This window comes from Anser brachyrhynchus (genome assembly GCF_964034855.1).
Source record: "Anser brachyrhynchus genome assembly, chromosome: 12".
Classification (NCBI taxonomy): domain Eukaryota; kingdom Metazoa; phylum Chordata; class Aves; order Anseriformes; family Anatidae; genus Anser; species Anser brachyrhynchus.
The window spans coordinates 14,120,505-14,148,111 of NC_137707.1; the positions used below are offsets into that span (position 1 = coordinate 14,120,505).

The 27,607-nt window shown below is 41.9% G+C and overlaps 1 protein-coding gene across 3 annotated transcripts; it reads left to right on the plus strand.

Annotated features, from left to right (window-relative positions):
* Window positions 1–1,011: 1,011 nt before the first annotated feature.
* Window positions 1,012–27,552, plus strand: MBTPS1 (membrane bound transcription factor peptidase, site 1). 3 transcript variants are annotated; one of them, XM_080551918.1, is made up of 23 exons: window positions 1,012–1,151; window positions 3,012–3,504; window positions 5,040–5,297; window positions 5,698–5,901; window positions 6,250–6,360; window positions 7,587–7,696; window positions 8,074–8,190; window positions 8,278–8,345; window positions 9,378–9,480; window positions 10,267–10,418; window positions 11,428–11,589; window positions 12,177–12,321; window positions 13,397–13,585; window positions 14,127–14,299; window positions 15,250–15,365; window positions 17,923–18,079; window positions 18,958–19,082; window positions 20,102–20,179; window positions 22,587–22,727; window positions 24,388–24,519; window positions 24,796–24,922; window positions 25,568–25,698; window positions 26,732–27,552. In XM_080551918.1, exons 2-23 carry the CDS (start codon window positions 3,318–3,320, stop codon window positions 26,926–26,928), a joined length of 3,183 nt encoding a protein of 1,060 aa, XP_080408044.1. In that variant the 5' UTR covers window positions 1,012–1,151; window positions 3,012–3,317; the 3' UTR covers window positions 26,929–27,552. The 3 variants fall into 3 exon arrangements, with proteins under 3 accessions (XP_080408044.1, XP_080408043.1, XP_080408045.1); XM_080551917.1 differs by having other exon boundaries at window positions 1,137–1,211; XM_080551919.1 differs by lacking the exon at window positions 1,012–1,151 and adding an exon at window positions 1,598–1,621.
* Window positions 27,553–27,607: the final 55 nt, after the last annotated feature.

Sequence of the window (27,607 nt, forward strand, 5' to 3'; positions counted from 1 at the left end):
TAATCTAATACTTTTTCCCATCCAGTGAGATACTCTCAGTTGAGGTGACTCGGTTTCTAAATAACTAATGACTGTTTCTAAATAACTAATTTGAAGTTGTGCCATATGAAATCTTGACTAAAACTTGTAAAAACCTTGATTCTTAATACAGTGAAACTAGCCCCCCCTTTCATAACTGTGAATGCTCTGTTGAGGTACCCAGTATAGCTGCTGCATTGCAAAGGAAGAAAAATGATTGCTGGTTTACTGTACAACTGTAATTTTTTGTATCAAAGGAGCTCTCTCCCTTGACATTTGTTCCTGTTGTGCTCCTGCAACCCAGAGTACTCCTTTTTTTGGGGAAGAAGGGGAAGGAGCAGGAGCAGGCAGGGAGGGATCAGGGCAGGAACTCGTGAGCGTGTTTGGTCTGCATGATCTCCGGTTAGCAGACTACACTCAGCTGGCCCTGACAGCTGTTTGTTTCAAAAGTATGTATTAGGTGTGCCTAATGATGACTTACACGTGTTCAGAAAGGTGATTTAAAAGAGGCTGGGTGAAAAATGCATTTATTTTTAGCAAAGGCTTACTGTTATGAAACTGTAAAACACTTCTATTGCTCTCCTTTGTGTTTGGCTTTGTCACTCCCTATTAACAGTATCATATCTTCACATTTCTTTACGGGAGTTAAAGTCCATTCAGTCATATCTGAATAATCTGATTTTCAAACAACCGTTCTCCGGAGTAACGCTGAGCAGCAACTCCTTTCATTTTTTAACATGCAAGAGAACGCAGCTTGTGTATTTACAATTGCTCTTCCCAAAAGCAATCATGTTATGCAGCTAAGAGCATTTAGTAAGCTACAGGGATATTAAATGCGTGCACTATTAAATCATAGCCCAGCAGCTATTTGTAATTTAACCGTTTGAAGCTCTGACCCACCAAAAAAGGGGGCAGAAGAACGGAAAAGTTCTTCAGCTGGTCGAACTTCTTCGAGCTGGTCCCTCTTAAAGTGTGCTCCTGGTATTCCAGGAGCAGGTGGGCGGTAGGACCCCTCTTTCCCTTTCCCCCCGGCAATTTTTAACCAAAACCGACCGAAATCTCCCCAGCTCTGAGGGCGGAGCGGCATCACCTCAGCGGCCCCGCGCCGCGCATGCGCCGGGCTCTCGCGAGAGGTGGGGGTAAACAGGGCACAAAATGGCGGCGGCGGGGCCCGGGGCGGCGGTGGAGGCACGGTGAGGGCGGCGGGCGGGTGGCGGCCGGTCCCTGCGGGGCTGCCGCGTTCTCTGCGCCTCCTTTATGAGTGTGGGGAGCGCCGGGCCCTTAGAGCGAGCGGTAACCGGGCTGGGGGTAGCTGTTGTTTGCGCTCCCTGATGCCTGCACCCCCCGGTGCTTGCACCCCCGCTTCGCTGCGGAGCCCGCAGCCGCGCTCCGGGGGCTGCTGCCCGGGGCTCTCCCGGGGTCTTCCCGTGCCTCACGCCGGCTTCCGCCCCCCAGCAGGGGCTGGGGGCTCCCTGCTGCTCCCTGCGAGGCCTCGGGCGGGGGGTAACGGGCGGTAAATAGCGGAGAGAGCCGCGGGCAGAGCGGCCCCGGGCCCGGCCGTCCCCTACAGTCTCCGCTGGGGGTCCCAAATTTTTTTTGGGGGGTACGTGCCTGGGGGCTGCTTTTTGGGGTCCGGGGGTTGCTTTTTGGGGCACGGACAAATCCCCAGCTCTCTGTGTGTTACGAGGGAGTCACACACTCCGGGTTGTCAGCGCACTGCTCCTTCGCTCGGGTCTCCATCGGATGCCATAGTTGTGTTTATTTTATTTTATTCATCTCTGGAGTTGATTTTTGGTTTTATTGCCGTGTGGGTTGTTAGCCCGCGATGTGATAAGGTGTGCAGAGTGCAGCCGAGCTCAGCAGTTAGGGTCCTGTGACTGCCTTCAGCTTAGGGATGAAGAGAAAACTTTGTGATCGCAGCCTGGTCTGGTGTTATCCCTCAGGTGGAAAGAGATGGAAATGCTGTTGCTGTGACAAAGAAATACTTGAGGGTTTTAAATAAGAGGGAAGCACCAGATGTCACGTGAAAACTTGATGCATTTTGTTCAAGGATTTGCTCTGGGATTGGCCCGCTATTCTCCTAAATGGTGTGAGGTCCTTAATAAGGTTCCTGCTTTTCAGTCCTGGTTGCTGCGGGAATGTGTTGTTCTCTGTGGCTTTTCCACGTGGTCTGGCAGACCAGACAAAAATGTTTCTCTTCCTTCATATTTTAATGGCTTTTTAATTATCAGTTGCTGGTTAAACATTAGGAAACCTTTTTTCTTTTTTTTTTTTTTTCATTTTCTTGAACATTTCTTTTGCTTTGGAACACAAAGGGAGGAAGCTTCCCTTCCATGTGGAAAACACTTCCAGTGTTTAACTTCACATTACTACAATTCTGATCTCTGCCCTGATGTTCTCAGGTTGTGGTAATGCACCTCAAGAAAACTTGAAAGGCTTCTTTCATGCTGATAATCTCTTTTCAAATATAGGGAGTGCAGATTTGCTTCCTGTAACAGCATTTCTTGTCCTCACCGGCTCCTGAAATAGAACTTAAACCTGATTCTCCTTGTGTCAAATTATGTACCGTAGCAGTACTTTCATCTGCCATATTCCTGATGTGAAGGGAAAAAAAAAAAGCCATGCTTTTTTGAGTCTCTGGATGCTTTTTATGGTGCTAGTACTTTATTTTGCTTTTTATTTTTTCCTTTTAATGGGCCTTGCGTGTCATTTTGTTCTTCTTACTCCACCTACGCAAAGGGTGGTAGAGTTTGGTTGTCATTGCTGTCTGTTCTGTTTCCAGGTTAATACCTGTGTATTTCACAGATGCTCTGTTGCGAGCCAGGTAGAGACTCCAGCGTTCTTGAAAAATTGCTAAATGAAACACACAACTTTTTCCTTGCTATTTCTAATGCTGACTGCCAAATGATCTTTTGAGATTTCCATGCTATACGTTTACACAAACTTGAAGCTAACTTTTTCCTGTTGCCTAACTATTTTGCCTTGCCTTGCAGGTTGGCTTGCAAACAACTTTGCCAGTTCTTCTAGGGAGTTAACTTTGCCATCAGCAATGGAGTACAGGACTCAGCTACCATATTGCGAGTGACCGCATCTCTTAGTACAAAATGGAGAAGAAGCGTAGAAAGAAATGAGCCTGTTTATTAGGCTTTACCTCAAAAGACCATGAAATCGATACTTACTTTGGACGCAGCTTTAAGAATATCCAGTTGAGCAGCACAGTGAAAGCAGTGTTTACTGAAACAAAAATGAACTAGTTTATAACGAAGAAAAGTGTGATTTGATTATATGGAATTTTTGGAATGAAAGCATTTTCTTCTATGACCATGAAGTTTGCAAACATCTGGTTTGTTCTGGTTGTTATTTTACTCTGTGGCAAACAACACTTCAGTACCAGACTAGGGAATTCCTCCCATGAGGCTCACATATGTCCTGGATGTTCTCGCCTTACTCTAAAAGTGGAATTCACTTCAACAGTCGTGGAACATGGTAATAGAGTTAAGCGTTAAAAAAAATCCATGTGAAGTTCAAGTGAATGTTACTGGACTGTGTTGTTTGTGCAATTGTAATATTCAGAGACTCTGTACAAGTAGATCTGCTAAATTATCTGCATTCAAATTGAGATTTTTTTTTCAAAGGATCTTGGTTTAACCTGGCACAAAATTTGAAGAACATGAAAAGGAAGAGGGGGGAAGTAAAGAGTAGGTTAAAAGTGAAAATAGAGTGGGAAGGCTCAGGTGGGCAGTTCTGGTCTGGTCAGGTCAGGTCACTTTGGTGTGCTTAGTAGCTGTTCACTTTGACCCGCTTGGTGGTGTGGTTAAGGCTCTCATGTCCATAAGTGGGCTACAAAGGAATGAGAAAGACAAGAAATGTGTGGGTTTGTCAAGAAAAGGTTCTGAAGTGATAGTACATTTGTGGGAAAATAGCAAAGATAAGTGCAAGGGGAGCCAGTGAAAGGCAAACTAAGGCTGATACCACTCCTGAAAGGGCAAAGGGGAGCAGCAGAGCAAAGGTGGGTGCTGAATTGGGGAAGGTCTGCAAGGCTGGACAAAGCTAGCCAGTGAAGAGGCAGGAGGAACAAACAATAACAGGGCGTAGAATGCAGTCTGTTGGCATGGGCAGCTCTGTGCCTGCAGAACTGCAGGATGAATTTAATGAACGTGTGGTGTATGAATGGCAGCAGGTTGTGGAGGAAGGATGAGCAATAAGCTCGTATCGTTTGTAGTGCTTGCAGGGTGCACAGCTGCCATTTAGGACAACATCTCTGCTGTATCTGAAACTGTGGGGTCACGTAACATGCTGACTCACTTGACTCAGTATCAGAAGTCAGTATCTGAGTTGTCCTTAATTTATCCCTCGACCCTGTGTCTGGTTATTCCCTTGGGTACCCATAATGTGCCCACAGCAAAGCTATGTACCTACACATACACAAGATATCAGCAGTGACATCTTGTGCATTAGTTAGCCAGGGGCTTATTGAGGTAAACGTAGCCATGTGTGCTGGGGCTGTGGTGCACCCACGAGTTCCTAATGCAGGTCAAGGACTGGGCTGTTGGGGACAGCTTTGTTTTTTGTGTGAGTCATAGGTGGTGCCAGTAATTTCCCCTAAAACTCAAAATACTGTGTGGAGGCTGGATGACTTTAATTCATGCATGTGAGGAAGCATATTGAATTGGCATATCAAACCGACGTATATATGAATAGATATGCTGATATAAATGGCATCTTGCACTGCTGGATGTGACAGTCCTTCTCCCCTGCTCACCCCACTTGTTTCACCTTTCCGTGCTATTTCCAATTCTGCCTTCCTTTCAAAGGTCTTTATCATATTTTACAGATTATATCATGCAAAAGTTTTACGTAGTGCATGAATAAATTGCAGACCTGTAAAAGCAAAAAAAAAAAAAAGTGCCTCAAATTGTGATTATTAATTCTGGATAAAGAAATATTGAGATCTTTATAAAGTGCATGTGCAAGTAAGCTGCTTTAAACATCAGTTCTGATGATCTGTGTTCTTGTTCCAGAGTATATTGTGGCTTTTAATGGATACTTCACAGCTAAAGCTAGAAGTAAGTTTATTTCAAGTGCACTAAAAAGCAGTGATATCGAGAACTGGAGGATTGTACCCCGCAACAACCCAGCCAGTGACTATCCCAGTGATTTTGAAGTGATCCAGATCAATGAGAAACAGAAGGATGGAGTTCTGACACTGGAAGATCATCCAAACATCAAGCGAGTAACACCTCAGCGGAAGGTCTTCCGATCGCTCAAATATTCAGACTGTACGTAATTTTATGTGTGGTTGCATGAGATCTGCTGTGGAAAAAATTAGGACTGCTAGTTTAGCGTTGTATAAATGAAAAGCGCCCTACAGTTTTTCTTTAACTTAGAGTAATCTGTTCCTTTGCCTATGCATTATTGGGGCCTTGCCATAACTTTCCTAAAGCATGGCAGCGAATCCATCTCCAACGTAGAAATGTTTCTTTTGCAGCAGTCAGTTAACAGACATTATGGACCAGCATATCCCTAGTGGATAAAATGGAAGCTTTCACTTTGACACCATTAATGTATCTAGAAAAAAAAATCTGTAACAATGTGATGTGGATATTTGCATAAACAGCAAATCCTGTGTTTTTCCTCATACTTTTCTGTTTTTTTTTTCCTTGTCTGGATTCTATATAGCTGATCCTGTGTTGCACTGCAATGAAACCAGATGGACTCAAAAATGGCAGTCGTCTCGTCCCTTGAGAAGAGCAAGTCTTTCTTTAGGTTCTGGCTTCTGGCACGCTACAGGTCGCCATTCGAGCAGGCGTTTGTTGAGAGCTATCCCGCGCCAAGTTGCTCAAACTCTGCAGGCGGATGTCCTCTGGCAAATGGGTTATACGGGTACGCCGTCGTTTGTTGGTTTAGAATAACTTCTTTGAGAAGCAAGTGAAGCGCAAGGAAATGCTAATTGGCTGATAAGTATTAATCTCGTTGGGTGCCAGTTCCGGAAAGGTTGAGCAATGCTTTGTTTTGAGGTGCCCTATATGCTTACAGAGCGCGCGCGTGTGTGTGTGTGTGTGTACTGTTCTTACGAGGAAGTAGTCGTGTTTTATGATCTGTGGCTCAATTTCTGCAATGGAGTAAGAGTAAACGTGCAGATTAAACATGAAAGTATTCATTCACTTGGCAGAACACATTTGTTAGGAAGCTGAATTAAAAAAAAACCAAACAATCCTTTTCCTTTATTAGGTGCTGGCGTAAGAGTAGCTGTATTTGACACTGGGCTGAGTGAGAAACATCCCCATTTCAAAAATGTAAAGGAGAGAACAAACTGGACGAATGAGAGAACATTGGATGACGGTGAGTTACTGTGCACAGCTGGGAGACCCTTCCTGAACGTGATGTGTGCTATTTCGCATTGCAAAGCTGCTGTTGCTGCTGTGGTGGCAAAACATCTGTTAACATCTGTCGAAACTATATATCTTGAGATTTTAAGCTTAATTTTTCAGTATCCTGAGTGCTTTGTACTCTTGCCAAATTCAACAAATAGCATTAAGATTCCAGGAGGGTGTTGCGTGTGCCTCCTTTAATCATATGTGGTTTTTCATCATAGGTTTTGGAAAATGTCAGGGGAAGAAAACACTGTATTCTGCTGTTTCACAGTGCATATGTATTTCCATACTTAGGAGGGGAGTATTTTCCTTCTTTACTGTGCAGTCTGAAACTAATTCAAGATTTGCGATCTGTATTTTTTTCTAGTCTATATAGTTTTCATTGACAAATGCTATGCTGGCTCATAGCTGTTGACATTCCAAATAACTTTTTATTTTCTGCATTATATTTGTGTTCCTTTTTCATGTGTTGGCCCTAACTTGCTCTGACCGTGTGCTTTCACAGTTTATTCATTTCATATGGTCTGTGCATTAAATTGCCAGCTGACTCACTGACAATCAGAATTCAATGTGTATGCGTATCTTGCTCAGTGTTCTGTGCACCTCCATGGTTTTATTAAGCACAGTATTTCTTTGCATCGTGGCACCTGCTTTTGGTCACACTTCCTCATAGTGCTGTGGCCAGATGGTTGCTGTACAGGCAGCTTTTGAGCTTGTAAATATAGAGCAGGCATTCCCCTAAAGAAAAAACACGTTATTTTTTCAGGAGAGGAAAAAATGTTTTCTTGTCATATTTTTCACCCTTAACCAAATATGATTATTACAGAGGCAGGATAAATATCTTTTAAGAAGTTTACATAAGCGCATGCTAGCCTCATGACTAGCATTTGCCAAAATAATCTGTCATGATTCCCTTGTGTGGCTCCTGATGTCGTTGATAGCAATTAGGACTAGGAATAGACTGTGGAGTGTGCATTGCTCCAGGTTTCATCACCTGGAAATCTTGGCCCCTCTGAACTCAATAGCAAAATGCAATTTAAGAAGATGAGGATTGAACCCAGCGTTAACAGTTTGTTGTGAAGTCTGTTGGATCAATGTGATTTATAGTATAGGTGGTGTTTAACAATGACAATCCATAAAAAGGAAATGTTTTATCTTCTAACATCTTATTTTGTTCCCTTCTGTCTGTGATAGGTTTAGGCCACGGGACTTTTGTAGCAGGCGTGATAGCCAGCATGAGAGAATGCCAGGGATTTGCTCCAAATGCAGAACTGCACATCTTTAGAGTGTTCACCAATAACCAGGTAGCTACTCTACAAGTGTTTTAATTTCTACCTTTAAAGATAATTGCTGTTTTAATCCTTTCTTTTGGGAATACTGCAAGTACTTGTAAATATTGATAAATTTTCTTTGTTAAGTGGGAAGGATATATATTTTTTTTAAAGAAGCTTACTACAAGATGTCTTAGAGTTTTCAAGTCTGGTACATTTTTCAGAAATAATGTGTTACAGTCTCATCTTTTTAGTGTTGAAAATATAAATATATTGAGCACTAGAAATACTAGGAAACCACTGTTAGTTTTGTGCTTTCTTTGTGTTGTTTCACTTTATCTTTCTGAAGTCTGTATCCTTATGGAATCACTGGATTTTCCAATGACAGCTTTTGTTTTCTTCTTATGCAGGTCTCATATACATCTTGGTTTCTGGATGCCTTTAATTATGCAATTTTAAAGAAGATAGATGTACTGAATCTAAGTATTGGTGGGCCAGACTTCATGGATCATCCATTTGTTGACAAGGTTAGCATGAGGAAACCGAGTCTTTTCAGTTTGTTCAAAAAGTCTTTTTGGTGGCAGAGCCTTGTTGTAAATGCTGTTTGTTTGTAGGTATGGGAACTGACTGCCAACAACGTGATCATGGTCTCTGCTATTGGCAACGACGGCCCTCTGTATGGGTAGGTTTCAGTGATCACTTGGGTTCTGGTGGGCAAGGATCTGTTAGAGCTGATCCAGAGGAGGGCAATGAAAATGATCAGAGGGCTGGAGCACCTGTGAAGAAAGGCAGAGAGAGATGAGGTGGTTTAGCTCAGAGAAGAGAAGGCTCTGGAGAGACCTCACTGCAGCCTTTCAGTACTTAAAGGGGGCTTATAAAAAAGATGGCGAGCAACTTCTGACGTGGGTAGGACAAGGCGGAATGGTCTTAAACTAAAAGAGGGGAGAGGAATTAGGTGTTAGGAGGAAATTCTTAACCCAGAGGGTGGTGAGGCACTGAAACAGGCTGCGCAGAGGGGTTGTGGATGCCCCATCCCTGGGGGTGTTCAAAGCCGGGTTGGATGGGACTCTGGGCAACTTGAGTTAGTGGGTGGCATCCCTGCCCATGGCAAGAGGAAAAAAAGGCAAATATGTTCTTAAGTGGTTCTGGAAGTAGTTGTGCTTGTTCTGGAGGGTTTTCTCTCCTCCTTTTTGTTGTAATCTGTTCATAGAAAGTGACCGAAGGTAGATTCCCATGTCTCTCTCTGTTATTTGCATTAGTAATACATTCGTGAATTACTTAGGTGAATATTTTTCATTCAGACAGTGAGAAGTTAGTAAAAGAACAGCAGGGCTTCCAACTGGTACTGCCGCAGTAGTAGAAGCAGACATCTTTGAGAACAGATCTCAGGCTTAAAGAACACAGAAGGATCAAGCAAGAATTATTTGTAGTGTATTTCTAAAATAGATGCCTAAAAACAGATTTATTTTTTTGGTCCTGAAGATATAGGGTTTGGTGTAAGTTACATGTGAGTTATTAAGTGCTTGTGAAGTTGCTTTTAGTGATAGAGCATAACTGTTTTAGGCAGGACCAAAATTTGTTTCTGTGCAGTTTAGATAGAAAGAAGGCCTGACAAAAATCTGATGGCAACGTGCCCTCTATCTGTATAAATTTATGGCTGTGGTAGTGTGTTTTTTTTCTTATTATTGTCTTGCTAACTCCCAACTTGTTCTAGGACTCTGAATAACCCAGCTGACCAGATGGATGTGATTGGAGTAGGCGGCATTGACTTTGAAGACAATATAGCTCGCTTTTCATCTCGGGGAATGACTACTTGGGTAAGATACTTTAACTGTGGCCAGCCACATATGCAACCAAAATAAGTGCTTTCAAAAGGGAGCCTTTTTCAGAGGGGTAATCTCATGCAGCTGGTGTGTGTGGAGTGAACAGTGATAAAAGATTTCATGGAAGCTAGGACTTGTAAGAGAATGATGTAAGACCTGAAGCAAGAAGCTTAATACTCTGTCTGGGAGTACTCATCATTAATGTTGGCCGCTTTTGACATTTCTGATATGTATTTCTAAAATGCCCGGTGCCTTCTGAATCCCAGTGAGGACAAATCAGTGCAGAAATGAAGGCCAGCCGGCTCTTTTTCTTAAATCCTAGGCTTCCCTGGTGCTACGTGTAACATTGTGCTTATTTCATATCCTTTCCGCTTGCAGTTGACCGTTGAACTGGGGTGACTGGTACCACACACATGATTTCAGATGAGGTTGCTTTGTGATCTTGATTAAGGACGCTATTACGTATTATTTTCTGTTTGTGCTGCTTCTCATTAGCCAGGTAGCAACGTGGTTATCATTTAGTTGGTAGTTTCATGCTCAGCTCAGATACTGGAGGATCTGGCAGTAATGTTGACGTCCCTTTCCTGGGTTGAGGATTTGCCACACACAGTTTGAGCCCTTCTTTAAGTGTTAGATGACATTCTCTTATGTTGAACCGTAGCTGATCTAGTAAATCGTTTTACTGCTGAATTACCTCCATTAGTTAGTTTAAATGCCCAAATGAAGCAAGCAGTGTTCCTAATGTATTAGGGCACCAATCCATCTGTACTCTTTTCACAGGAGCTGCCTGGAGGTTATGGTAGAGTGAAGCCTGATATTGTTACCTATGGCTCTGGTGTGAGAGGTTCTGGTATGAAAGGCGGATGCCGCTCTCTCTCTGGGACAAGCGTAGCGTCTCCCGTAGTAGCAGGAGCTGTTACCTTGTTAGTAAGGTAAGGCTTAAATAAGAGTCCCTTAAAAGATTCCAATACAGGAGGGTCATTTAAAAAACAAACAAACAAACAAAAAACAAACTTAAACCCACCAAATGAAACCAAATTGCTTTTACATTTAGAAAAAAAAAAAACAATCTAAAGGGGTAGAATTGGTGGTCTGCTCCCTGAGGCATTACCTTCTCTGATTGGCTCTAACCTTCCTGGGCCTGTTTTGAATAATAATTACATATTTGAAAATATAATTAGGGAGAGCAGTTTTACAAAGTAAATTTGTTACGTGTTTGATCATTTTGAATTGCTTTTGTCACTTGTGTAGAAGAATAGCTACTCAAAAGAGGCACCTACAGCAGGTAGCTATCTAAATACTTGTAAATTTTATTGTATGGGCTTTTATGGTTATTATCCGATTGCGTAAGTTATCTGTTGCGCGTGGAAGAATTTAAGAGGAAGATAGGAGTTGCAAGTCTCTACTTTGTACTTGTCACTGTTACTACCTAAAGATGAGAGAAGAGTTTTTCAAATAAAGAACTCTTATGTCCAAAATCTGAAGTAATCATTATATTTCCTCTGTAAAATGATGCATTTTTCTTTAGACAACAAAGCTATTTCTGCCTACCTCTGAAAGAGCTATGCAGAGGAAGATCCCAGCAAGTTGCCAGTTACAGAGGATTGGATTTTCAGAATATTGTATTTAGCATATAAAAATACTACTCTGGTTATGATGACTGCTGGTTATGGAGCACATTGTAAGGAAAAAAATTGATGTAATACTGGTTTTCAAGAGAAATCTGTCAGAAAATTGTCACTTCTATTTTCATCTTCAGCAATGCCAGTGGGAAATCAATTAATAATGGACAAGTAGAAACTGTAGATGTTCACAACAACCTAATTTTTGTTTGCATTTGCTTTAAATGAAATGACAGCTTAAGGCAGAACAGTAAGCAAGACAAGCAAGAAATTAGAATAATAAAGGCCACCTAATGTGATCTGTTGTTTCCTATTTCAGCACAGTTCAGAAGCGTGAAATGGTGAATCCAGCAAGTATGAAGCAGGCACTTATTGCATCGGCACGGAGACTTCCTGGAGTCAACATGTTTGAACAAGGACATGGCAAGTTGGATCTCCTGAGAGCTTATCAGATCCTCAACAGCTATAAACCACAGGCCAGGTTAATTCTAATCCTCAATTAATCAACAATATACTATAATCTGCTATATTTCTGTTAAGAGAGCAGGTGATATGCCTGTAATTCAGTTAAGCAATCTGTGCTTATGCAACAGAGAACTTGCATAGATCTTACGTAATCCTGAAGCATGGATTTTGACAGGAGAGGGGATAAAAAGTCACTGTTTTCTACTCAAGTTAGAGCAGTGTAGGGGCTTGAAGTGTCTTTGAAAGCTAAATGTACTTTCTCTTCTAGGCTCAATTTAAGCTCTCAGATGTTACGAATGCCACCTAGAACAAAATGGAACAGTAGTCAAATTTTAGTTTTCCAGAATGACAATGTTCTCACTGCTGAAAAGTTTCTTTTGCTTTGTGGAGAAAAAAACCACCACGAAACTTAAATAAATAAATAAATAAAAATAGAGGGGAAAGGAAGATTCTGGGACATATTTGGGAAGTGAGATGAGTGCTTGAAACAGTTACTGTGACTGGCATGTTTTATCTGTAATTTTCTCATACATCAGTTTTGTATAGCAGCCTGTACCTCATAGTGTTTTTTTTAAATTTTGCCTCCTCTCTTTTTGCTTTTAGTTTGAGTCCAAGCTATATTGACTTGACAGAATGTCCCTACATGTGGCCCTATTGTTCTCAGCCCATATATTACGGAGGGATGCCAACCATTGTTAATGTTACTATCCTTAATGGCATGGGAGTCACTGGGAGAATTGTGGACAAGGTAAGAGTCAACGTTGTTCCAAGTCCTGACTATTAACGTTACTAAAAGTTTCCCAGAAAGGACTATTTTAGCTATACATTTGATAGAACAAGTAACCTTTCTTACTGGTGAGAGCAAGAGATGCAGAGTGTTTGTTTTTAAAGGACGCACCCAGATTAGTAAGACTTGTCACCATGAACTATCTGCAGATTTTCCAGCAGCAGGTTTCAGGGGTGTGTAGTGCTTTGTCTCCGTAAAACCAGTTTGGATTGATTCCACTTAGAGATTTCTTTGTGTTCTGATAGCAATTAAGATCTTCTGGATATTCTTTCCTCATCTCTTTGGTCTGGAGCATAAGAAATCTCAGTAAAGGATCCTGATGTTATTAATTGTGCCTGTTATGTGGTCAAAATGACCTGAATGTGTTGGGTTATCAAGGCCTGCTGCAAGATCTGTTATTTTATACCAGTATTGCTGAACATGTTGGTTGAAAAGAGAGGATTAAACTTTTTTTTGATTAAGCTTTAAGTAAGGTTAACTACAGAACAGATATGTAACTTGTCCCAAGTTACAGAAGGCCCGTATCTCAAAACTCCAGCCAATATAAATGAGCTTAATTTCCACATATTAGTGTGTATCCTGAGGTCTGTTTTAGATTTGAGCTTTACACTAAAGGGTATAGAAGCTCTTATCCAACATCGTTAGCTAATTGTAATGTTCAGGCACACCCAGTGTGATCTGCTTGAATCTCTTAGTCATAACCCGTTTTGTTACAGAAAGGAAAGTTCATGTCTTTGCCAGTACCTTTTTGCACAGGACCTCAAAACATTAAATTGGGTGCACTTAGCATGCTGTCCATAGAGATGCTTAGGGTCATGTCTCTGAAAGGTGTACGCTCTGGATCATGAAGGCTGTCACGACTAGGTTAATTTGTTGGCACAACATGTATCTTTTTGGCTTTGTGAACTTCTTGTAATTTGGCATTATCTTCAGAAAAGCTAAGATGGGTTATTCCTGTGGGCAGAGGAGGAGGGCTGTGTGTACAGAAATTAGTGACTTCAAATAGTTTTACCAGTGTCCTGTCTTCATTTCACAGCCAGACTGGCAGCCCTACCTCCCGCAAAATGGGGATAATATTGAAGTGGCTTTCTCCTATTCCCCTGTGTTGTGGCCTTGGTCTGGATACTTAGCAATTTCTATCTCGGTAGCGAAGAAAGCAGCATCTTGGGAAGGCATCGCTCAAGGTCACGTTATGATCACAGTATCATCTCCTGCAGAAAATAAAGTGAGTTCTGTGTTTTTTTGGGTGGGGGGGTGAAGTGGTGTTAATTATTAAAGCTGCTTCACAATATACAGATACCTTATTTTTATGGGATTACTCTGGTCCTGTAATTTGACGCGTAAGTTAAATTGGGCTCAAGGAATTGACGAGTACAAATAATGGTCTTCTTAATGTCATTTTTTTAATATGAATTCTAAGTAAAATGTTTTGAAAAAGAGACAGCTTAAGTGTCTTTCTCACAGAACCATCCTTAAGTTCCTGAGAACTTCCTGAGAAGATTTTAAGGTTTTGAAGGTTTAAATCAAATGACAGTTGTAAGGTATTTCAGGTACTTTACCTTCTGAGCAGAAATATAAGCAGCTGAGTGCAGAAAACACACAACGGTAATGCAAGGCAAACATCAGCTCTTGGTTTCCAAAGCTGGTACTGGTTACTAAAAATAGACTTGATACTTCTGTTTTTTCAGTCTTTTACACTCCACAGTTAACTGGTGAATGTTTAAGTGGGGGAAATGAGTTTCACTGTGGTTTGTTCTGTCCTTCAGTCTAAGAACGGTGCAGAGCAGACTTCAACGGTGAAGCTTCCAATAAAAGTGAAGATTATTCCTACTCCGCCTCGTAGCAAGCGAGTCCTTTGGGATCAATATCATAATCTCCGTTATCCACCAGGATACTTCCCCAGGGATAATTTGAGGATGAAGAATGATCCGTTGGATTGGTATTTATCTCAGCTTCTATTAAATCAGTATTTCTTGATTGTGTATTAATGATAGAGAGTAACTTCACTGAATGCCAGAGGCCCCTGGCCTTTTTCAGTGTGCCATGAAAATCTCTTAGATTCTGCATGCTTTTTTGTGCAGGTTTTTGTTGTTGTTCTCTATGGTTTTTGTTTCATATGAAATGAAAACCTTTTTAAATACCCATTTAAAACACTCTTTTGTTTTGTTTTCCTGGGTTTTTTTTTGGTTTGTTTTCAAGGCACAGTTCCTTCCTGTCCTGAATTCCTCAAGGCCAGGATGGATGGGGCCTTGGGCAACCCGATCTAGTGGGTGGCATCCCTGACCATGGCAGGGGGTTGAAACTGGATGATCTTCAAGGTCCCTTCCAAACCGAGTCGTTCTATGATGATTCTGTGATTTCTCCCATGGAACTGAGGGAGACACTTTATTAGCTGCTTTTTTTTCACTTATCAAAAAAAAAAAAAAAGAGAAATTAGACTGAGGCAAGGAATGGCTGACCTGTTGTCTAGGAACTTCTCTGCTGAGGTTCAGCAATTATTTACAGGTTGTCCTGTGTGCGTCTTCCAGTTAGTGGTTAAAACTGCTCTTACTGGCTCTTCGAGGAGGAAGTCCTGTGAAGTGGATCTGGTTTTAATGCAGCAGTGTTCCTCTGTGACGTGCTGCAAATATACAGAACTGTGCTTTGTAAGGGATGTTCTCAGTCTCTGGCTTTGACTGTGTTACCTATCTTCATAGCACTCAGAACCAGTGTCACTTGTGGAAAAAGTTTGCAAAGAAGGGATGGTACTTGGAAAACCACTGGTTATCCTTGGAAAAAAATGGACCTTTCAGAAAGGAAACTAGGAAGTAATCTGTCATTACAGGATGTAAATCAGATTCCTCTATGCCAAATTAAAATGTCTTCAACAGTCTTTTCTCTTGTCCTAAGGAATGGAGACCATATCCACACAAACTTCAGGGACATGTACCAGCACCTAAGAAGCATGGGTTACTTTGTTGAAGTTCTTGGTTCCCCATTTACATGTTTTGATGCAAGTCAGTATGGTAAGTGTGTGCTAATTGCCTTGTTCTCAGCACTGTTAACGTCTTCCTAAAATGGCCTGTGTCTTAGAAGACCAAAAATGTTGTGGGGACCTGAGATAAAATGCTAGATAGAAAAATATTACAACAGCGGGTGTATCTGTTATTTATATGCTGATACTAAATGGTGCAAAGTGTCGCTGCAGAAGCTTGCTTGGGAGTATAATAGAATTAGTGCAGTTCTGTATCCTTATCTTGAAAAAACAAGAAGGAAAACCCACCTCTGAGTAGGTTAAAAGCCCCTCTGTATTCAGTCCCACAGAAGTAGAACTGAATTTGCCAGAAGATCTTTGCACAGTCAGAATGAAGCACGGGTGAATGCAGACTCAAATTGAAAGTGTCCATTCTGTTTTCTCAGCAGTGGCATTTTGAAACTTTGGTCTTTGTGGATAGATAAAACAGGGGGAAGAGTATTCTCTACAACCCTGTGTGCTAGCAGATCAGTGTGGTTCATTTCTTCTGTGTTTGATTTGGAGGTTTGATAGATTTGCTAGGCAGGAGACAAACTGAGCTGTCCACGGTCTTTTCTGCTTCAGTATGCCCTTCTAGTTAACCCTGACAGGCTCCGATAAGGCCCTCTTCTTTTTTTGGTCTGGGGTTTTTCTCCAGTGGATTGTAAAGTGAGGGTGCATTTTCCTGACAGTTTCTTAGTTCTGGAAATGTGGTCTAGTGATCTTCTGTTTTTCTTGATTCTTCAACAAATGCTGTACTGTTTGTTTTTTGAGCTCAGCAGATGTGCAATTGGAGACAGAAGTGGTAGCCCTTAAAAGCATAATAAAATAGTTTGCTCTTAGACCTCTAGATTTATTGCTGACAGGGCACCACAAGGGCAGGTCTGCTTTGCATTCACAGATTTGTCAGCTACAGCTCATGTTTCTCCTTAGGAGATCGGAGAAGCTAGGAGATGTTGGCTTTTAGATTGCCAAAATAGACTAAGGTGGGAGGTGAGTGCTTTCTGTGCCTGAAAAATGCAAGTAGGTAGAGGTGAAGGAGAAGGCACTTAAGGAGAGGAAATGGAACAGAAATATGCAGGTGGAATAAATTTGGTAAATGAAATGAGGAAATGGCTGAAATAGAAGTCTTCTAATGACAACTCTGGTGAAGCTCTGCAGTAGAAGCAGTGGGGGGTAAATAATGTGGTTCAGAAACAGTCTAAATCTGTTTATAAATAGTTACATGACAGGTGCGCTTGCAGGGGAATAGACTTGATGAAGCAGAGACATCTCTTCCAATCTTGCAACCCATGTTGAATGATGCTGCTTTGGAATTAGAAGAGACAGCAGGACTTTGTGTGATCCTGGCATTTGTTGGCCCCTCTGAACATGAATGTTGTTGTTAGTGTGCAATGGCAGGATAGCTGAGGTTGCAAGGGTTCAGTAGAGATATCTAGTCCAATCCCTTACTCAAAGCAGGTTTCTGAGGACCATGTCCAGCCAGGTTTTGAGCATCTCTGAGGATGGAGACCTCATGACTTCTCTGGGCAACCCATTCCAGTTTTCTTATGTTTAAATGGGGTTTCCTGTATTTCAGTTTGCACCCATTGCCACTTGCCTTTCACTGGCCACCACTGAGAATAGTCTGGCTTTATCTCCTTTGCTCCCTCCCATCAGACATTTATTTATACACGTCAGTAAGATTCTTCAGGAGCCTTCTCTTCTCAAGCCTAAACAATCCCAGCTCTTTCTCTGCATGTCCGTGCCTGTCTTACTGGATGCAGCACCCCAGAACTGTCTGACCACTGCTGGGCAGAGGGAAGAACCACCCTCAGCCTGCTGGTGGTGTTCTTCCTAATTCAGCTTACAATGCTGTTGGTCTTTGCCACAAAGGTGCATCAGTGGCTCACGCTCCATTTGTTACCCAGCAGGTCTCCCAGGTCCTTCTCTGCACAGCAGCATCCCAGAGGGTCAGCCCATACAGGTACCGGTGTATGGGATCATTCCTTCCAAGGCGCAGGACTTTGCATTTCCCTACATTGAGCTGTGTGAGGTTCCTGCCATCTCACTTCTCCAGCCTGTCAAGGTCCCTCCATGGAGCAGCTTAACACTGTGGCCCATCTATCACTTCTCTTTAATTTCTATTGTGTGCAAACTTGCTGAGGGTACACACTGGCCTGTCATCCAGATCCTTAACCTGTTTTTTGCAGGACCTTTATCAGAAGGCTTTCTAAACACAGACTGCCTGGATTTGCAGAATTGGCAGGGTTGCAAGGACCACAGGACTTAATCAGATCGCTCAGGGTATCATCCTGCTGAGGTTTGTGTTGTGTCTGAGGATGGAGACTCTACCACCTCTCCGAACAATCAGAAAGTGAAGAAGCAAAATGGGTTAATATTTAGGAGTAATGTAAAAGCACAACCATATTTTCAGGGAATAAAGTATTTTTTTCCTGTTTGTGCTTTTCAGTGGTGTAGAGACAGTTGTGCAAAATATCCACTTGTGTTAATTTTTGCATGGGTTGTGTTAATACTGATAACATGACAAGGAACAGGCTGGTGAACTCTGCTTTTTCTTTTACACGCAGGGACTTTACTGATGGTGGACAGCGAGGAAGAGTATTTTCCCGAAGAGATCACCAAGCTGAGGAGGGATGTTGATAACGGCCTTTCGCTTATAGTGTTCAGTGACTGGTACAACACATCTGTGATGAGAAAAGTCAAGTTTTATGATGAAAACACGAGGTAGCTCTTTCTTTAATTTCTGTAGGAAATACAATGTCATAGAACTGGTGTTTTATGGACATAACTGTCCTAAAAACCCCAAATGGGATACAGTGTGCCTTAGTACCTGCAGCACTTCTTGAGCTGCCTCTAAGAAGGGGAGTATCTCAAAAGCAAAACTGACCTTAAGCTGCAGAGCTTAAGGAGAATATATTCCTATTTTACCATGATCCTGAAACCACCCTTGGTAATGTAATCTTATTTTAAAGACCAGGAAAACATGTACAATAGAAAGAAGTAAAAAATGGGAGAGCGGCAAAGAAAAATTGAGACGTTTTCACTTTGGAGAGCAGAATTAGAAAGAAATGTAGCTTGCGGACTGTATCACTGGGATGTGTAGCCAATGTTGAAATTATTCCAGTATACTTTCTAAAGGGAAAATAAATTAATATCAACGGTGGTGGTAAAGACCCTTCTAATTAGTGTAGTTTCAGCCTGTTTTATGTTAAGATAGAAAGATCTTTCTGCAGCTTGGGAGCAAGTAACACTGCTTCATTAGAAAAAGCTAGAAGCAAATGACATGACTTGACTTCTGCCTCATCATAGCTAAACAACAAACCTAAGACTGAATTTCTTTGTAGCAAAACAAAGTTCTCTATGGAACTGGAATGTAGTGAGAGCTTTACAACATTAATGTTACTTTACTTCTGCTCAGAATCATAGGTGTCAGAGAGACAGCCGCTCACGTGCCCCGGAGTTAAATGAGGCTTTGAGAGTTTTGAGCTCATTATTTTAGCGACTTGAAAAAGTCTGCATGTGGAAAGACTTGATTTTTCGTAATACAGACTCTAGGAGTACCTTCTTTATACTAATTCACTGTGTTACACATATTTTTATAGACAGTGGTGGATGCCTGACACTGGAGGTGCTAACATACCAGCTCTCAATGACCTGCTGTCTGTCTGGAACATGGCCTTCAGCGATGGGCTGTACGAAGGCGACTTTACCCTGGCAAACCATGAAAGTGAGTACTGGAGTCCCTTGCCTAAAACAGGCTGTCAGCAGTACGTTGGTTGTTTGGAAAATAGTTCCTGTGAGGATCAGCTTGAGTGAGAGTCGAGGGAACTGCTCTGAAATTGAGTGAACAGAGTCTGATAAACATGCTTACGTGATCGTTTCCTGCATCTAATAAATTTTCAGACAAGATAACAAATGTCCTGAGTTTATGGTTGAATTCCAGGTGAAGGGTATTCTTGGGGCGTCTGTATTTCTCTGTACTATAAATACTGCTTGCCAAGATGAAGCCTTTGGTTTAGTCATAGTTTTAGTTTTGCAGTTAAGTGGAAATCTTAGATTTTGGAGGAAGAAAATCAATTGGGAGTCTTTCCTTGGGATACTCCAATTTAGATGTGCGTCAAAGCATCTTGAGAAGCTTTGTAAATTCCTGTTCTCATGATCTTTTGAATCGATTTCCCTGAAGTAGCCCGAAATGAGTGTGTTTTACTAGTTCCAAGTTCAGACTTCGTGGTTAGGGCACAGGTCCATGACCTGATTGCTTTCAGACTTTCTAGGTCTAGCCAGTCTTTATTATATTTTTTTTTTCTGACCAAGTCACTTGTTTTCATGCTTTGTTTCTAAATCTCTGCCTTCCAACCGGTTCATTTGGAATGTGTATGTGAAAAGAGAAGGCACGGGGCTCTGTACACTCCCCAGCACTGACTGAAGGAGACAGGTTCTCTCTATAAATAATGACTCTTAGTGCAAGCTACTGCATTTGATGAAGCTTTTCAGTTTAAAAAAGGGCAGTGTCAGTCTCATAAATGGAAAAGCTTGAAAGCAGTATGTAGAGGTGAACCTGGAAAACGTGCACTTAGAAATAAATGCCTTATCTATATGTATTGGTCAAAATACACAAATTCGGATAAATGTTAAATGTTCCTGGAAATATTTTCTTCTGTGCTTGTTTTGCCAGCTCACTGAATTAGGTGGGAAGGGGGAAGCGTCACTTTTAGTCTGTAAATGCAATTTTGTGATGTCTTTCAGTGAATTATGCATCAGGATGCAGTATTGCAAAGTTTCCAGAAGATGGCATTGTAATTGCACAGACTTTTAAAGATCAAGGTATGTTTTTCCTTGTCTTTTCTCTGCATTTTAAGTAGAACTTGTTAGTCAGTGCAGAGCAAAGTTACAAAGCCTAAAGGTGTAAAAACTGTGGAGTGAAAAATGCATTGAAAGGCTGGGTATTTTTTCATTTTGTGTGAAATGTGCAGTTGGATATCTAAAGGAAGCTGCAACGTGACTGTGTATACACAGTTTTTATATAGTACAGCAGTATTCAAGTGTATATGTGCAGTCTTTTTGCTGTATGTAAACACATCTGCACGTGTGTGTGGCTTTAGGGGAAGAGATTGTGTTCCTTGTCCATGTTTTTCACAACTTGCAAGTGATACCGAAATATATATGTACACAGAATTAATCTAATCATTGCCAAAATTGGTTTGTGTGTTACGGTAGCTGTGATGACCTAAGGGTATAGGTAAGGAGGATTTTGTTAGACGAAGTTTTGCCTACTAGACTCTCACGAGGGAAACATCTTAGGCACACAGAAAGCCTGTGCTTTCAGACCAGAGTGATCTGTTCCCTGTGCACATCCATTCTCTTAAGTTTTATCGTAATACCTTTGAATTTATGAGGTACTAATTCAGAGCTGTAACAGCAGCAGGCGACAAAGACCTGTTTTTAAGAGCCTTTAGGAAGTGCTGTGTAGGACTAGCTGACCAGGACTCTTAATGATATCATGGGTCAGGTTTGTGTCTACATACGTAGAGGATTTGAGTGTGGGAGCAGAAGTGTGTGCATAGCTTCTGCTACAAGTCAGGAGCTGTCAGAGGAGATGAGGAAGTGCACTGCAGTTTTGGGTGACTTAGTGTGCAGTAGGCACATGTGATTACTTACTAGAGAAATTTTCTGGAGCAGTAAGGAGCTCATCCATGTCAGCCTTTGGGAGAGCAGGTGGTACCCCTGAAATGCTCTGTGCTGATGGCTTAGGTATTTCTGTATGAGAGGGGGAGGGAGACAGCATTTGACAGGTAGCCTGCTGCACCTGCTTTCTCTGAATCCTTCTCATTTCAATTCATGAAACAAGAGCTCTGTGTTTTGCTTCTGTTCTCTGAAGGCAGCATCTAAAGTAAAGGAGACTAAACAGTTGGCTCAAGTACTTTGAGGTTGGTCATCTTACTTTGTTTTTGAAATGAGTGTTGGAGGTGGGAAGCATTTCAGCCTAAAAATCAGTTTTCTACAGACTTTATTTTAGTATCTTCATGAATCGGGGCATTTTCTTTCTTGCTGTTTATGGCAGCCTTCAGGTTCACTGGAGATAAAAACAATTGGACAGATTTGTAAGATGCAAAGGGCAGATTTACAGCCACGTGTCCTCTGGGTTTTGCTGCATGTATCCATTCATGCCATGATACCTTCCTTTGGTTGCTTTTTTCCATGTTTTTCATTCACTGATTAAAATTGTAAATATTTTGCAAACGTGTTTGAAGTTGCCAGTTTGTTCAGTCATGCGCAGTGCTTTTGGATGCAGGCTTTTCAATGATACTTCCAAATTGCTCTTTGTAATATTGGTGCAAGTGTTTCAGAAAAGGCTTATCTCTGAACCCTGGCAGGGCTGGATGTAACAAAACCTGGCTCTACCTGCCAATTCAAAGAGCAGCTGGGGTGAGGAGGGAGTGAAGTTTGCCAAAGGTTGCAGTAGAGGCAAGGTTGGGAAAATTCGTGTTACTTTTTTTTTCTTTTGGCATATGTATCCTCACTAAACAATACTTTTATTTGTTCCTGAATTGAAAGCTGAGCAGGTGAAGTATGAGGGAAGTGGGTACTGCAGAGTTGCAGAGAGATGCAAGCCCAGCAGTCTTTAAGATGGGCTTCTCCTGAACTGTTGATTTAAATGAGTTCAGTCAAAGCCCTTGTCTTGCAGCTGCTGCTTGCAGAGAGACAGATGTCGCGTTTCATGGAACTTCCCTAATCTCTTTTTTTGTTCCATAGTAGGCTTTCTTGTAGGAGAAAGTAGGCATGACAGCAGTATGTTGGCAAAGAGCAGTATGCATTGTGACGGCTGATTTTTAAGTTACCAGGTTCTGTAGACTTCTGCAGGACTAAAACAATATAACGTGATTTTTAAGGTAGATCAGTTTGATTTAAAACATGTTGCTGAAAATATCAGGATTTTTGATTTGAGACTGTTGAAGTTCTTCCAGGATCTGATGGTTTTTTTTTTTTTTTGCTTCTGCACCAAAGAAGGAAAACATTGATATCAGTAGAAAACTTCACAATCAGGGTCTTGCAGCAGTTTGATTTTTATCTTAACACCATGTCTGTTTGTTTTTTAAAAACATTTTGCATAAATCTGAGACAAGAAGACAGGCATAGCTGCATTTGTAAGTTTACAGTGTAGAATGTGTTGCTCTGTAGATAACTTGACGTTGTTTTGCAGGCTCTGAAATTTCTTTGTGCTTTGTTTTAGGTCTTGAAGTTTTAAAACAGGAGACTGCTGTAATTGAAAATGTCCCTATTTTGGGACTTTACCAAGTTCCTTCTGAAGGTGGTGGCAGAATTGTTCTGTATGGCGACTCTAATTGCTTGGATGACAGCCATCGACAGAAAGGTGTGTACGTTTGACACACAGAAGGAATTATTCTCTTAAGCTAGCAAGTGTCCAGCGGGTTTCTTACAGCTCCCCCTAGAAACAGCTGCTTTCTAGGGAATCTCTAAACATTCCTATGTGAGATTTAACTTCATTTCTGTGGAACTCTACTGAAAATGCTGTCAGGTGCAATTGTAACTAGAGTGCCCCATATATGTACATACACACACAGACACACACACACATATATATATATGTGTATATATATATATATATATATATTTAGGTCTTTGTCACTGATACTTTAAAATATTGGGCTTCCATCCCTTGCCTAATTTATTAGCGTTTAAAGTAACTTACTGCCAAAGTGAGCTTTCCATCTTTAGCTCATTTTTCTCTTTTCCAAACATTTTCTTTAAAGTTTTTCTGGTTTCTCCTTGTCTGTCTTTGGATGGCTTCCAGTGACTTGCCATAACACCAACACATCGGCTCCTCTTGTGCAGCTTTAAATTAAGTAATAGAGTAATGCTCTGTGACCTCCTAATGCTGTTAAATTCAGTGTGACCTGTGAAGCAAGGAAAAAGTGGAAGGCTCTAAAGAGGCTCTAAAAAAATCCTTTAAAGTTAGCTTTTGAGTTGTGAACCACGAGCTGTGCCTCCTGCAGAGACATCAGTAGCTTTAACTGAGGTAAATTCCTAGCATTTGTGAATATAAATCCTTAAAATCTGATTGACCTCTTTAACAATCAAAGGTGAAGGTTTAAGGGACACCAGGATTATGAAGATTAATTCCCATTCCCAGCCAACTTTTCCCTGGGTTGAGAAGTTCTGAGAAAAGTAGCTTTGCTGTATGGTGGAAATGGCTGGAAAGACATTGTCCCGCTCCTGAAAATGGAAATTTCAGGGGACCGTGTTGTTAACCAGGTAGAGTACACGTGCATTAGAGGTAGCTCTGGCTTAAGGCAGCAGTAATTCAGGAGGAAATCAACACAAGGTTTCATACGTTGTTGAAGTGCAAAGGAAAACCATGATGAAGTATGTTGTGATGTGGTCCACAACAGGCTGGAAACCAACAGCTTTTGTCGGTACTGCTTTTCCTTCAGCTGGAATGTAGCCAGAACTTCTCCCCTTCCTGTTTATTTTTTTTTTTTGAAGCTTGGGAAAGCAAGTGAGTCAGAACTTTCCACTGGGGAGAAAAAAAAAAGCCTTGTTTTTAATTTTCTTTGCAAGGTATTTATTATGTCATCTTAAAAAAAAAAAAAAGTTGCTTTTCTTTCCCTTATAGAAGTAATATAGAAGCCTAGAGCTCCCTGTGTTTCTACTGAAAAAAACTCATAATTTTTTGCAGTGGCTTGGGTGGCTCTGTCCAAACTGGAATTCCCATATTTAAGACCTGTCATTTTGCGACTTTCTCCCCAAAAGAGCCTGATTTGGTACACAAGACAAGAAGATATTTTCAGACTGAACATATTAAGTTTGTGTTTGTGTAGTGGTGGAGGAGGAGGGCTTGAAAGTTGCATCTTTCCAAAATCAGGCTTAGAACTTCAAAAGGAGAATAACGAGAATGAGAAATTCCTTGTGCTTCTGAATGCCACCGTACCCTGTTTAACAGAAAGATAAGCCATTTGAAGTGTAGCATAATGCCTGTTTTGTGCTGGGGCTTGGGGCTGTGAAATCCACAGATTGCTTTTGGCTCCTGGATTCCCTCCTGCAGTACACCTCCTACGGGGTGACACCGCCAAGTCTCAGCCATTCCGAAAACCGCCAGCGACCGCCATCAGGAGTGGGTGCCTCTCTCCCGGAGCGGATGGAAGGTGAGAGCCTTATTTACCAAGCAGAACCAGCACCTGATGGGGTGTCAGGGTGGAATTTGAGGCAGACCAAGGCAGACCCTTGAATTTACATGCCAGTAAGGCCAGCTTGGGGTGAGCTCTGTAATTCTAACTGTGAGAGTTAGCTGTGAGTCTAAAAAAAAAAAAAAAAGAGCTCCTGGCTTTACAGCAGCTCTGGTTAGGCAGAGGGAAATGTTGGGAACTCTCTTATCCTCCCAGTCTCTTGGTAACCCAGTCTGTCTCTACTGTGAATCGCAGGTAACCATCTGCATCGATACTCAAAGGTGCTCGAGGCTCACCTGGGAGACCCTAAGCCCCGTTCCCTTCCTGCTTGTCCTCACCTCTCCTGGGCCAAACCACAACCTTTGAATGAAACTGCTCCCAGGTTTGTCTTGCTTCCAAGTTCGGCAGAAAAGTCATTTGTTCCGTCTGCTTTTGCAATGGACAGCTGGAATTCCTTTCCTAGAGAAACACCAGATTGTAGAGAGGAAATGATGATGAATGCCTCCTCAGTGAGTAATTCTGACTCACCTGATGGTTACACTATATTGTACGAAACCAACGGATTTTAAAAATAGCTTCACAGGTCAACACATTGTTATGATTGAGCGATCCCAACTTGAAGGGCTTGCGTAAATACATCATCACCACGTGCTTTTGAAATAGTTTTCTGAAGCACTTTCTTGGACAGCTAGCCGAACTCTGCCTTGTGGTGTATTTTTTTGCCAGTCACTCAAAAGCAAATGCGTCAGCTTGCTTGTCTGCTGAGCTCCTAATGGTAGCTTTTGGTAGTCTGTGTGCAAGAAAGAATTGCTGGAAATAGTTGTTGATCTAAGTGTGTCCCTGTGACATCTGCAGTGAACTTTGGAGGCCTGCAAGCTGCAAAACCTAAAGAATGGACAGGATTGTGGTTTGGGTCTGAATTAGTGAGTAACATGCAGGTTTCAGCAAGGTTTCTATACATGTTTCTATAAAGTTCCTTGTGCTACTGAAATAAGTGTGCAGACATCTGTCTTTGAATTTCTTTTAGCAACCTTTGGAAACATCAGAAGTTGCTATCAATTGACCTTGATAAAGTGGCCCTGCCCAGTTTTCGACAGAACCGACCCCAAGTGAGACCTTTGTCCCCTGGTGAAAGTGGAGCATGGGACATTCCTGGAGGTAAGGGTTGAAAAGCTGGAACGATGTTGTTTTGCTTGCTTTTTATACAGGCTTTAAAACAAACACACACACTGAGCAGAACGAGGGAGGACACGTTTTCTTTTTCAGTTGTGAAAATCACGCGAATACGAATATGGTTGTGTTGTAAGAGACTGACTGATGGAGCCAGAGAGAAATATTTTTACGTATGAATAGTTTATTCGAAAGGAGTCATATGGCATACAGCGAGGAAGATTTTGCTGGGTGCTTTTTGGCCAGTCCAGGCTTATTTCGGCGCTGTTCAGACCTGTGGTAGGCAGCAGCAGCTCCATCCTTGGGCGCTGTGGCCCGGTAATACAAAACCTCCTAATTAAAATTCCTTCTGTGAGTGCACAGATGCAAAAGCAGAGTCCAGAAGGGTTTTTCCTGAACAGTGCTTTGGGGAAGGTGTTAGGCTAACAAATGATGTAGAGCACTTGAAACAGCTTTCAGTGTAATGGTGCTCTCCGTATCAGCTCGGCACCATGAGCCCAGCTGGAAGCTGTCTGAAAGCCTCACGCATGCTCTTTTCCCAGCCCGAGCTGCGTGACCAAATGGTGCTTTTAAAAAGGAAGGGCTGTGTAGCTCGTCCTCGCTGCATGCACGTGCAGTCTCTGGAGCAAAACAAAATCCCTTTTTCTCATGGCTTGAGGGTTTGATGGCATTTATAGGAAACATTTAGTGGTAAAGATCCAAGTGCTTGCATCTCTTCTCTCTTCTAATGCAGAACAGAAGGTGGTTGTTGCAGGGGAAATCGGGGTTATGCTTTGATGTTCCCAAGTAGGTCAAGGTGGAAATGCTGGTGCTTTTCTGTTAAGTTAGTTAGCATCCTGTCTTATTTTCGCTAATTGGTCTGCAGTTGTTAATCTTCCTGTCTGAAATGTAATCTGATTATGGCTGTTTTGTCTTGGAGTAAGAACTGCCATCGGATCACTTTGCTAGATAGCGTTAATGCTGCTAAGAAGTTGCAGCTCCTGTGGTCGCTTGTCACTTCCCAGCCTCTCTGCCTTTCTAGGTATAATGCCCGGACGGTACAACCAGGACGTAGGACAGACCATTCCAGTCTTTGCTTTCCTTGGTGCCATGGTGGTTCTGGCGTTCTTTGTGGTGCAGATCAACAAAGCGAAGAGTAGGCCAAAGAGACGGAAACCGCGAGTGAAGCGACCGCAGCTTATGCAACAGGTTCATCCACCAAAGACGCCTTCTGTGTGAAAGCTCTCGCTTGCCAAAGATGACCTCCTTCTACCAGTTGCTTTCCTGGATGGTCGGTTACTCCCGGCGAAGGTGCAGCGAATGCGGTGACCATGCTGGCGCTACGCATCTGACATCATCTCATAGTCTTTGGTTTCTGGAGAGAAAATAACAGGACCTCAGTTGATCATCTGTACATAAAACTGCAGCTTTAAGCAGCCAAACCCACCAAAGACTTGAATCCTGTTTAAAAGGCTGCTTAGTCACTACATAACCCACGAGGGGGAAAATGGACCTTTTTTTTGTAAGCTGACCAAACTAAAATTTATTTGTTTAGAGGCTATTTTCTATATTTATTGTTGGGGAGGGCGGGGGGAAGAGTCACTTTAAGAACCTCTGCTAAGGGAACGCAAGTGCATTTTTTGGATGGGATGCAATTTTCTAGAATGCTCTAACGCTGAAGAGTGCAACTTACATTGGTAAAGGAGGGAGGGGGCAGGAGAGACTAGTACAAATCGGTGAGACATAGTCCTGCAGTTTATTTTTATAAAGCCAACTACCATGATGTTTTGTAATTTTTGGTCATGATTTCACCATTGTTGGTGAAACAGATTTTCAATAAATATGTTATCTATATGAAGCTGAGACAACGTGTAACGTGGCTTTTCTTTCCACTGTCAGTCAGAGGGAGCAGGCTCGT

Bases quoted from the DNA above. Each gene is read 5' to 3' on its own strand.
- MBTPS1 (XM_080551918.1), top strand. From the start codon at position 3,318: ATGAAAGCATTTTCTTCTATGACCATGAAGTTTGCAAACATCTGGTTT. The intron at 10,419-11,427 runs GTAAGGCTTAAA...TTCCTATTTCAG, and splicing joins GCTGTTACCTTGTTAGTAAG to CACAGTTCAGAAGCGTGAAA. The intron at 19,083-20,101 runs GTGAGTACTGGA...GATGTCTTTCAG, and splicing joins TACCCTGGCAAACCATGAAA to TGAATTATGCATCAGGATGC.